The following is a 12,671-nucleotide window of genomic DNA, read 5'->3' as shown; positions in this document are numbered from 1 at the left end:
CTTCTCTAGTTGTGGAGCACGGGCTCTAGGCACATGGGCTTCAGTAGTTGGGGCATGCAGGCTCAGTAGTTGTGGCACGCAGGCTCAGTAGTTGTGGCTCGCAGGCTCTAGAGCACAGGCTCAGTAGTTGTGGCTCACGGGCTTAGCTGCTCCGCAGCATGTGGATCTTCCCAGACCGGGGCTCGAACCCGTGTCCCCTGCATTGGTAGGCAGATTCTTAACCACTGCGCCACTAGGGAAGCCCAAGGATATTCTTTATCTCTATGGTTCTTGCTTAGTTATCCTTAGGTTGATTAGACCTGCTTTTATATTTACAGAAATAGTATATTTTTAGAGGTTAAAAAGTAATACAGGGCTTCCCTGGTGGCGCAGTGGTTGAGAGTCCGCCTGCTGATGCAGGGGACACAGGTTTGTGCCCCGGTCCGGGAAGATCCCACATGCCGCGGAGGGGCTGGGCCCGTGAGCCATGGCCGCTGCTGAGCCTGCGCGTCCGGAGCCTGTGCTCCGCAACGGGAGAGGCCACAACAGTGAGAGGCCCGCGTACTGCAAAAACAAAACAAAACAAAAACAAAAAATTTGATTTTTAAGTTTAAATTGTTAATTTTTAATTTTAAAACGTTCCCTAAATCAACTATACTACAATTAAAAAAACAAACAAACACTTCCATGGAAGAAACACACAAAACATTCCACTAGTATCAGGATGATGTTAACTGACTTTCCTAAAAATCCAAATATTAAGGACATTTAATTTGGCAAAAAGAAAAAGAAACAAATGATTAAATTTCCTGAATAGTTCTATTTCCTGCATAGCTCTGGGCATCTCCCTTGTGCCCGCTGGCTTTATTCTGCTGGAGTCTGCCTCATACATACATAGTTCAGGGGTTACCCAGAGATCTGAGTGGGGATTATACTCAGAAGTCGTGGCTCCCACTCAGTGCTTACTTCTTTCTGGGATTCCTCACTTTACAACTGCTATGGTCACCCTAATCTCTGTCCTCAGATTCTTCAACCAGTAAGACTTACATAGGGGAACTATTCTCAGGTTAGGAGCTATAAAAACTGGAAAACCAGTGCCATTCCTGTCTGCCAAGTGTTGACTCTCCTCCAATAACTGTCTGCCTTTAGTCACTCTCCAGTGCCTTCCACTAATTACTTTTTGCTTTTTGTCCAGAATTTATAACTGTTACCTATGAATTACTCTACAATTACAAGAAGCAGAACTCCTCTCTTTTTTTTTTTTTTTTTTGCGGCAGGCCTCTCACTGTTGTGGCCTCTCCCGCTGCGGAGCACAGGCTCCGGACGCGCAGGCTCAGCGGCCATGGCTCACGGGCCCAGCCACTCCGCGGCACATGGGATCTTCCCAGACCGGGGCACGAACCCGTGTCCCCCTGCATCGGCAGGAGGACTCTCAACCACTGCGCCACCAGGGAAGCCCCTGTCTCATTTTATTTTAATGGTTGTTAAAGATCACAGGGAGAGGTGACTTTTAAGAGGTGAAAGAATAGATTTTGCTCTTAAGTATGCCCCCCGTTAACTTCTCTGGCCTTTTAAAGTAGTACTGCATTGCGCCCAAATGACTATAAACATAGGCACCAAAGTCACATGGCAGTACTTACATGTTTATATGATTCAGAATATTTTTATTAAGGTTAATATTAAAATGAAAACATAACATATCTATTTTCTCAAAGAGAGCTCATAGATGGATTCCCAAGAATGTGTCCCCAAATTGGCATATCCCAGCTGTGAAACACTGCTAGCCATCTTCTATACCTAAATCAGAGCTTTCTGATTTTATTATTCTCCAGCTTAAAAATCTTTCTGTGAGAGGCATTCTCATAAATTGCTAGTATAAAGTGGTATAATCTTTATGAAGACAATGTAGCAACATCTTTCAAAATTACTAACACGTTTAGCCTTTGACTTAGCAGTTTCACTTCTGGAATTTTATCCTATAGATATACACATATGAATGGACATTTGCACAGTGTTATTCATTGTAACATTGTTTATAATAACAAAATATGAGAAACTGCCCATCAATAGTGAGTAGAGGAATTTAATGTTTACCATGTATCAAGAGATTGCAATGAAATTAGAAAATATTTTTAACAGAATGATAATGAAAATATGATCTATAAAAATGTATGGGATACACCTTAATCTGTGTTTAGAGGAAAATTTATAGCCTTAAAAGCTTCCATTAGAAAAGAAGAAAATTGAAAATCAGCGATCTAAATATCTATCTCAAGAAGTTAGAAAAAGAAGAGTAAATGCAATCCAAAGATAGTAGAAGATAGGGGATAATAAAGGAGAATTTACTGAAATAGAAAACATACAATAGAAGGAATAATGACACCAAAAATAATTGGTTTTTTGAAAACACTGTAAACTTGATCAACTCCTGGCAAGGCTGATCAAGGGGAAAAAAAAGGTCCATGTTACTGATATCAGGAACGAAAAAGGGGACATTACCTCAGATCCTATAGTCATTAAAAAGAAAAATTAAAGGACATTAAGTGCAGTTATTTCAGAGCATCAAAAAGAGGGAATACTTCCTAGCTTGTTTTATGAGACCAGCATAACTTGGATACCAAAACCTGAACCAGGGATATTATAAGAAAGGAAAATTTATAGGCAAATCTCTTACATGATTATAGATATAAGACTAACCCAGCAAAATATTTAAAATGCATCATATTACTGAGAGCATATATTCCAGGAATGAAAGTTTGGTTTAACATTCAAAATCAGTCCCTTTAATTAATCACATTAACAGAATAAAGGGAGAAATTATATAAGCATTTTAGTAGATGGAAAAAATTGATAAAATGCAACTCTTATTCATGATAAAAAAGAAAACTCTTGGGCTTCCCTGGTGGCGCAGTGGTTGAGAGTCCGCCTGCCGATGCAGGGGACACGGGTTCGTGCCCTGGTCCAGGAAGATCCAACGTGCTGCGGAGCGGCTGGGCCCGTGAGCCATGGCCCCTGAGCCTGCGCGTCCGGAGCCTGTGCTCCGCAATGGGAGAGGCCACAACAGTGAGAGGCCCGCGTACCGCAAAAAAAAAAAAAAAAAAAAAAAAAAAGGAACACTCTTAGAAACTAAAAGTATGATTTAAAAAAAAAAACTCAATAAAAAGTTTGAAATTAAATAAGAAATCTCTGAGAAAGGAGCACAAAAAAACAGAGACGGAAGAAAATGAATTCCAACCCTAAATCCTATATCTAGTCACATTATCAACCCAGGTATAAGGATAGAAAAAAAGACATCGGCAGAAATGCAAGATTTCAAGTACCTTTTCTCAAGAAACTGCTGGAGGATGTACTCCATCAAAATGTGGAAGAAATACAGAAAAAGGAAGTCATGAGATGTAGGAAACATTAAATCCACTTCAGGAGTACAGAAAATCACCAGGATGATGGTGAAGGGGCTTTGCGGGATGAAAACTACAGGCAGGAAATCCAGAATCTGGGTGAAGTTTCCTCAGGAGGGTGAAATTGAAAGGATTTCTGATGTATGTGAATACCCTGGGAGGAGATCTAGACCACAGGTCGATCTGCCCCACTGCCTGGTTTTTAAATAAAATTTTATTTGAACATAGCTACGCTAATTTATTTATACCTTGTTTATGGCTCCCTTCACACTGCAAAGCAGAGTAGAGTAGTTGCAAGAGAGATCTTAATAGCCTGCAAAGTCTAAATATTTTCTATCTGGCCCTTCAAAGGATAGATCTAGAGAATTGATTTTAGACAATTGGTCCAGAGTTTGTGGTTGAATTGGTTATGTATACATAGAAAACAATGCAATTGCTCAGTCTAAGGAGAACAAAAATTGGGGAGGAAAGGAAAAGTAGCCATGATTTACTACATGGCTTACCTTTGAATACATTTACATGATTATAATAGTGTAAACATCAAATATTGTGATCATTAAAATGACCATACAAGTGTATTGGGAAGATGGGAAGGATGTACATGTGTGGTGGGAACAGGAAGAGGAAGGAGCTTAGTCCTCATCTTTGATAGTCAGTAGATAAGCCCTAAAACTGAAGAAGAAATATGGCGATAAATACCAAGAGGTAAAAATCGATTCCTCTGTGGGGGTAGAAACAAAGGGCAGAGGAGGTGGGTTGCATTTTTTCATACAAACAAATCTTTTGCAGATTTTTAAAACTGTACCTTTAGACCTTTGATGAAGAAAAAAAAAAACACCTCCCCCTCAAAATTGGAAAACAAAAAAGAAAAGAAACTCCTTTTCAAGGTCAATTCTAGTATCATACTCACTCATGCTGCCACTGTTCTGTTCTCACTCGTAATGGATATATATCACTGATCATCCCAGTCCATTTCCTGTTGAGTAAGGACACAGACACAGATTCTTCAGAATCACTTTCCAGCAACCACGCCCAGTCAGTAAGAGTTGGCCCTGCTCATGAAACCAGTATCTCTGATAATGATTAACAAAGAGACACCAATTTAGGGAGATTCTGTCTGGTTCATAGGCATTCCCACCAAAGGAACATTGCCAAGATGCATTATTTGGCCTAGCGTCTGAGTACTCTAAATGTGTTTTAAAGAAACTGCATTTTAAAACTTCACCTGTTCCAAAAACCATTCCTACTTAAACCTACAAACGTGGGGAGACAGGTATTTCTCAATAATTATTTGTAGATATAGGATAATCTAAAGCTAAGTTGTGGTTCTGAATGATTTTGACTTCTGAATTAAAGTAGTTTTTGCTTTTTTTCTGACTCTTGATAGGATCTTTCCAATTAAAGATATACCCCTGGAGACTGATAACCTTTCTGACTGGCTCTATCAGCGTTTTATTGAAAAAGAGGAACTCTTATCGCATTTTTATGAAACAGGTACACAGAATCCTATTATACATGTTCCTGGTGTTACTGGTAGTTTCAAAGATGTACTTTAGGGGAGATAACCATTTTTTGATTCTTCAGATACCCTAAAGGAATCACAGTATTTCTGTATTTAAGAATTTCAGCTTAGAATTTTTATAAAGACAAATTTTTGTGAAATTTATTCAGGTTCTTCATCAACCAGTGTGGAAAGATCAAATGGTGAGTATCCATTGTATAAATGGATCTAGTTCAAGAGAGTACACAGTATGGAAGACGGCCAGCATACATTTACAATTATATGGTCTGTTATATGAAATAGCAAATAGCATTCATGTGTTGGCATTGTACTTGATTGTTTGACTGATACCATCACCATACAGTTGTTTCAGATCACTTTTTTTTTTTTTTTTTTTTTTTTTTTGCGGTGTGCGGGCCTCTCACTGCTGTGGCCTCTCACTGCTGTAGCCTCTCCTGCTGCGGAGCACAGGCTCCGGACATGCAGGCTCAGCGTCCATGGCTCATGAGCCTAGCCGCTCCATGGCATGTGGGATCCTCCCGGGCCAGGGCACGAACCCGTATCCCCTGCATCGGCAGGCGGACTCCCAACCACTGCACCACCAGGAAAGCCCTCAGATCACTTTTGACTGCATTTTCAGGGACTTCCCTGGTGGTCCAGGAGTTAAGACTCCATACTTCTACTGCAGGGGGCATGAGTTCAATCCCTGGTTGGGGAACTAAGATACCGTATGTTGTGTGGCCAAATAAATAAATAACTGCATTTTCACATGCTTTATTCTTTTCTTTACATGGAGGGATAAAATTTACATGTTAAGTTTTCATGGATATAACCTTATTAAATTTTCTCCTAGGGAGACATTTATCCTAAGATCCCTTTTCTATACTCAATATTCTCTACGTTCTGTGACAACTACAATGAGCGAAAAAGACCTAGGAGGCAGGGAAGGGAGAGGGAGGAAAAAAAGGAAGTTAAGAAAGAAGGAAATAATATTGGTAGAACACCAGGCATACCAAAGTGCTTTCCCAGTTAGCTGTGCCATAGGTCTATTTTATAGACCCTGCAATAGGGATAAAAAGTTGAAGAGAAAGTTGTCCTGGGCCTGAGAATAGCCATAGGGTTTTAGATCAGTAGAGGCCCAATTTTCTTCCCACCTAGACTTTTTTGGTACAGAATTAAAGTAGATATTGAATCAGACTATAGAAGGTCTACTACTAATAAGCAAAGGCTGATACTGTTAATTACCTTTGAGGCTTTTTTCTTTATGTTTAGGGTTGTTTCACTTTGTCCTCAATAGGATTCCTTCCTCAACTTTCCGACCCTGGGGCTTTTGAGTAGTGCATGTTAATATGACAGGAGTAGGACATTGTGTATACCATTAGAATTCCTAGTAAGACTAGTTGAACAAGATGCCTCTGTCTGCTGTGTGCATTCCTTGGTTTTACTCTAGAAATTTCTTTCAAGATGAGATAGGATGGATATCTAAGAAGGCATCAAATGATTAAAAGGCCAGCAAGATCTGTCTTCTTTTTCAATCTCAATCTCTTTATGATATTTGGCCTAAATAGTAGCAACAATAATAGAAACTCTTTTTAAGAAAGCTATTTGTATAACAGACCTTGAAACTTAAAAGCGTTCTCTGTAAATTGTTTGTGAGAAGCAAATCCTCTCTTGAATCAGCTTATCCTAGGGGATTATCAGCAAGGACAAAGACTATTTGAAATGCTGAAGAGTGTTTTCAGGATGACCTTAGGTAATATTGCTCCAAAGTGGTCTAGCCTTCCTTTCCAGAAGAGAATTTAAAGACATCTGTTTATTTTGTGTTTCTCCTTTTTATTAAGACATATTCCATGAACCATATTGCCTTTTGAAAATAATATCAGTAATTTACAACCCCTTTTGTGGCAAAAACATTTAATTTGTAAATAGAAGAATTAGTATAAATTATGCTATTCTGGAAATATTCTCTTTTTTATTGGCCTCGCCACATGGCTTACATGATCTTAGCTCCCCGACCAGGGATTGAACCCAGGCCCTTGGCACTGAGGGCACAGAGTCCTAACCACTGAACCGCTAGGGAATTCCCTGGAAATTATTTAATTGAGTCACACATCCTGTGTCCTGGCCATTGTGGAAATCTATAGGGATGCAGTGGAAAACAATGCAGCCGTAGTGCCTTCTGTCACGCAGCTTATATTCCAGCAGGAGACAGAGAGTAAACCAGTCTGTAGAAAAAAGAAAAGGTAGATTGGAATCAATACGGATTGTGGAAAGTGCCAAGAAGGAAATAAACACGGAGATAAGAGTGACTGGCGGGGAAGGGGAGACTAGATGGGTGGTATTTTTCTGATATTGGAAGAATGCAAGGAGCCTGCCATTCACTGAGGTGGAGAAGGAGCGTACCAGCCAGAGAATAAAGGCAAAGACTCAGGGAGGCAGGAAGAGGCTTAGGGGTTTGAAAATTGTATTTCAAATGACATCTCTCTTTAAGAGCAACAAGAAGTCACAGAAGATGCTTTAAAAAAAGACAAGAGCAAAAAACTCTAGTTAAACTCATGTTCAACTTTTATTCTAGGACACCTACCACCACAGTAAAACAAATTAATATTTCTATCTTGTCTTTTAGGGGCTTTTCCACCTTCCAAGGGCCATGAGGAAGCTGTTTCCAGGGAAATGACGCTCAGCAATACGTGGATATTTCTCATACAGTCTTTTGCATTTTTGTCAGGCTATATGTGGTACAGCGTCTTTCGGTATTTTTACCATTGCCTGTTTTAGGAATTGACTTGGACTTGTCAAGGTCACCACAGGAGCTTGGGCTTTCATAAGCGTGCATTGTTTTACATGTACAAATCAGAATATAAAAAAAAAAGGAAAAGGAAATTCAATGGATGGATTAATATTTATCCCCCTTTGGGATATTTTAAAACTCTACTAAAATGAGGATCAATAATATAATGACCTGCAGATATGTTTTAAGGACTTTTCATGTTTTAAAAAGATACACTCCACCACACATTTAAGCAAACATCACTTTGGGAGAAGAGGAAATCATAAAATCATCCTAGAAGACTCTCTGAGACAAATTCTGTTGCCACCAGATATACCTGTTAATCTAGTTGAAGTTCAGAAAGTTGTACGCATCCGTTCCTTTTAGCTAGTAGTCTCTGTTAGGCAGTGCTGTAGAGCGCCCTCATCTCCACCAACTCTTGCTGTGTTACTGGTAACCTCGAGGGGAGCTGGTTGGCACCTTCTGAAGAACTCTTGCCCTGTTGTTCGCAGTGACACTCCGGTCCTCCACAGCTACATGAAGTTCAGTGTCAAGCATACTCTGGGGGGCAAAGCAGTGTCCACTGGACATATTCTGGTACTAGAATATGTTCTTCAGAAAGACCAGCTCAGTCCAATGCTGTGTTTACATGCACTAGTGCTTCCCCTTGTATGAAGGGTGGGTCACTTGATTTATCTTCTTGTATAGAAGGCATATCATAGGTTGATGATTGTCTTTTACAAAATGCACTTTTATCAGATGCATATATAGCAAAGGATTAGTACTATAACCTAAAAACAAACATAAGCATAATCAGTGAGTGGGATTTTTGAGAGGCTGCCTGTCTGCACGTGGATCTGTGTGCTGGTGCTCTCCAGCGCTGCCTGCATTGGGCACCAACCACACTGAGGCTTCCGTCCCGCTCAGAGCCTTTTTTTTTTTTTTTCTCCATTTTGCATATTAGCATTAAATGCATACAGGGATGGTTGAAACAAATTAAGGTAAGACATTTGAATGATAAATTTAAGGTGAAATAGACTAGTTTATTAGAAAAATAAGAGATAAGCCAGGCACTGGCTTCAAATGGTGACAAGTTCTCACGTGGCACCCCCGGAATCTGTGTTCCCTTAGCACATCAAGGAGCTGCCCATGTCAGAGTGGTGTAACCAGGAGAGAGACCAGCAAAAAGGCTTCTCAGTCTCTTCCAATTGCTTTTGGAAAGGATAAAGTCAAGTTTCTATTTCTAGAAAACTTCTTTTCCTTAAATTTGTCACTATGTTCATGTGATTGACCTCATAGTAGAACCAAACACTTCTCAAAAAGTGCTGGCATGCCATCAGTTCATCACCTGCACTCCCAGTGTTGAGAGAGAGGCTATTTTTTTGGCTTGGGACTATAAAACTATTTAGATCCTAGTGAGTCAGTGGTAGTTATCTGTGATGTGAGCATTGTAGGTTCCCCTATCGCCACTAATCGTACAAATGACAATTTTGAGAAGTAGCCAGAAAAGAAAAGTAAAGGCTAGTGTTATCTATTTTTCAATAAACCAAAAAAACTGAAAAGATGTGAATTTTCTCCCAGTTATGTGGGAAAGGCAAAGCAACACCAAATCAAAGCCCGCAGCATCTTCATCTTTAGGGTTAATTCAATGCCTGTGTGAAATAGAATGATGCGTTACCTGAAATACCTCATTGAATATTAGACTACTACTGGTGAAATGCAGAAGACAGTGTTAATGTGTTTGGTTTGGTAATGGTTGTTATAAGATGCAGTTTTTTGGAAATCTAAGCACTTCCTTATGTGTTTTACAGTGACAGTGAATAGGTGAAGCCAATCTCAATATAGAAGTATGGATAATAATAGGAAGACGGATAGAAGCTTAAAGATGCTTTTGTTTGAGGCCCAGCAAACACTACTTGACAAGATGAATTGAAATTGCTCATTTGAGAGATTAGTCAGCCATCTGGAGGATAAGTTGCTCACTGTCGAGTATGGCATGCACAGTCCTAGCCAATAGACCTTTTCCTCGTTGCTAAGCAAGCCACAGATAGTGTGGCCAGTTCTCCCATCCAAAAAAAAAAGGAGAGAGGAATGCATATATGCATATATAAAGCATATATAAATGTGGTTTAGGGCCACTTTTGCCATCACTGTGCTCCAAAGGAACATGGTATTGTTTAATATACTGTATATGTTAAACAGACTATTATGTAAGATGCTTTACTTTTCAAGCGCAGTCATTTCAACAGTCTGTAGAGTGACAAATACCAATAGATGTGTGAGTTAACTTTTGAAAATAGATCTGTGAGTTGTAAATAGATGTGTATTTGATCTGCCCTATCCCTCTTTGATTCTTCATCAACATGTTCTCTCTCTTCTGTTGGCAAAATGTTTGAGAGCATTGATAGTGCTTTCCTTATCAGTAACTGGAGTTCTCCTGCTTGTACTAGGGAATGTAAAGAGAGAATCCATGTTTTTATATGGCAATCAGGGAAGCAGCAATAGGCCACTGTACAGAACTGAATTAAAAGTCCTAATTTGTATTTTCTTTGCAAAGTGAGATCAAAGGATGTTCAGAAAATACACATTTTGTCAAGGGGAAAGAAAATAAAACTGTGCCAGTTTTATGCCTGTAGCTTGTAGAATCTCAGCACTTCTTGATCTCAGCTGATCTGCCTAGATTCACACAGCAGAGAGGGTTGAGAACTCCCTGCTGGACCCTGGTCTCAACGAGTCGCAGTGAGGGGAGCATCTGCTTGGCCACAGGCAGGCGCAGTGACTACAGAAGTGACCACCCCAGCAGTTCATGCTTAACTACAGAAACTATCATTTGTGTTGAAATATACAGATATTGTGGAGAAACCTATATGCCAGTAGAAGGTAAAGAAAAATTACAGAATGAAAAATGATATTTTGGGTGGGCAAATGAGTTGAGAATCTAAATAGTGGATTTTTTTAAAGCTAGCTATGAGTTCAGATCTGTCATGTTATTAAGTAGTTGTTAATATTACAACCAACCCTTAATTTTCCACAGTAAAAGAACTAGAGATTACTGGATAGTTAATCCAGTAATAAATCATAGTAAGCCAAAAATCTAATTGTATTTAGGTGTTTGAGTTTTTATTATCATCAAACTTTTTTTCTTCTAGGGAATGCCTATTAATTTAAAAAAATGATTTGAGTTTATTAGTTTCTATTGCCTATATATTTATGACTGTTAATGAGTAGTGAAAAGATTTGGAAAGACAGCTTCAGGAAGAGGAAACACAAAAGCCTAAATAATCCATGGGCTAGAAAAGGAATCCATGAATAATCAAGAGTTGGCGGTATTGTAATTTTTCTCGAGCCTTTTTGTGAAAATGAAATGTTAAATCACCAAACGTAAACCTCAGAACATCCCTGTAGCGTTAATAGTGTTTGGATCGGTGTTAAGAATGCCTCTCATTCTTTGCTCACGTTACTCACTTCTGGTGGATTTGTCTTAGTAACGTTTCTTGACAATCACTTCCCTACAGACTGTTCTGAACTATTGGGACCTGGTTATAATCATAGAAAATTAAATTTTATTTGCATTGCTGAATAGGAAGTCAGTTATTTCCTTCATTACATAGGAGTTCCTTCCAGAGTTACCATTATGAGTATGTCAGTCCACAAAGGATAGATAAAAATGGTTCTTCTTTTTTTTTTTTTGCAATGTAGTGCTGTGAATTTTACATCTGTTAACATGAAAGGCAAAGTCAAAGCCACCCTGGGCAGCAAGTATACTTTATGAGACAGTAGAGACTAATACATTTGGGACCAAAACCACCTAAATTGGACATTTCTCAGTCACAGAGGGGCCAGGTGTTCTCTGGAATAGTCGCTGGTTGGTGCTTTATTGTAATCATTTTGCATTGATACCCAACAATTAGGAACTGGACCCTGGGGATCAGCTAAGGGTGCTGAACTGTTGGGGGAGGGTGACTGTAGCTATATGGAAAATAAAATAAGGGTTTTTCTGCAAATTTCCATTTGAGGATTTTTACATTTAATATTTTTTTAAAACAGTTAAAAGAGCAAAAAAAAGTTTTAAGTGTAATCTAGTTGCGAGGTATGCACACATATGTTGAATGGCTTTATTTTTATTGTGTAAAACTGTTGAACACATGACTGTGATGCACAAATTCTTTACATGTAAGGAGTCTATGCATTTTACAGTCATTCATTTCATGATTGGGTAATGAAACAGTTGTACATTGAATTGCCATTGTTGTATTAAGTGCTTTCATTTTCTTTACAGTTATTACAAAGTTGTATTTATTTTATACAGGTGGATTTTCATTTTCCTGATGCCATAATGTTTACTTTAGCTTGTTGACCTGTCTTTCTTTGTGTATCTGCATGTTGTAATATATGATAAGAATGAATGTAAAGGCTGTGGCAACTGTAATTAAATTTTGCAAAGGGCTGGTCACATGTGGATCTGGTTTATGAATGCATTTGGGATTATTTTCGTAACCAGATCACCTTTTCAGAAATTTAGATGTGAACACCAAAAGAAGCATTTTCTCAACAAAAATTAATAGCTGGTTCTATTTTTTTTAACCTAGAAAAAATAAAGTTGATTTTTTTCAAGTAAAGTGCTTTTAATTCTTAGTAGTGGGGATGGGTGGTTGTATTTTACTGGAGATATTTAGGCATTAACATCTGTGGACGTGTATCATGGCAGTTGGATGCTGAGGGCAAACTGAAAATCCAAATGAAAAAACATTGTACTTCCTCCTTTGGTTTTAAACTATTCCCCCCACTCCTTCCCACTTTCCCCATCCAATGGTATACTGGTAAATGTTGAATAGACTGCTCTCCTAGAAAAAAATTCTGTATTCAGGTGTGCATACGTTTGTTAAAATTTTGCTGATAGCAAGGACATATAAACACAGTTAACAAATAATAATAAAATATACTTTATTGTAAATCCCATATAGCCAGTTGATTCTCCCAAGATACTTTAATTGATTTTTGCTGAACTCTTGTAGCCAATCTA

General features: G+C 38.7%; 1 protein-coding gene across 3 annotated transcripts in view; it reads left to right on the top strand.

Annotated features, from left to right (window-relative positions):
- LPGAT1 (lysophosphatidylglycerol acyltransferase 1) overlaps positions 1 to 12,233 on the top strand; it is a 77,895-nt gene extending 65,662 nt beyond the window's left edge. For all 3 annotated transcript variants that reach the window (XM_060090931.1, XM_060090930.1, XM_060090932.1), the window contains 2 exons: positions 4,765 to 4,871; positions 7,505 to 12,233. In XM_060090931.1, coding sequence (XP_059946914.1) covers positions 4,765 to 4,871; positions 7,505 to 7,656 — 259 coding nt within the window. In that variant the 3' untranslated portion in view covers positions 7,657 to 12,233. The remainder of the gene's footprint in view (positions 1 to 4,764; positions 4,872 to 7,504) is intronic.
- The last annotated feature ends 438 nt before the right edge of the window (positions 12,234 to 12,671 follow it).

Source organism: Mesoplodon densirostris, chromosome 2 (assembly GCF_025265405.1).
Source record: "Mesoplodon densirostris isolate mMesDen1 chromosome 2, mMesDen1 primary haplotype, whole genome shotgun sequence".
NCBI lineage: Eukaryota > Metazoa > Chordata > Mammalia > Artiodactyla > Ziphiidae > Mesoplodon > Mesoplodon densirostris.
The sequence above is the reverse complement of the archived record's forward strand: the minus strand, read 5'-3'. Positions and strand labels throughout refer to the sequence as shown.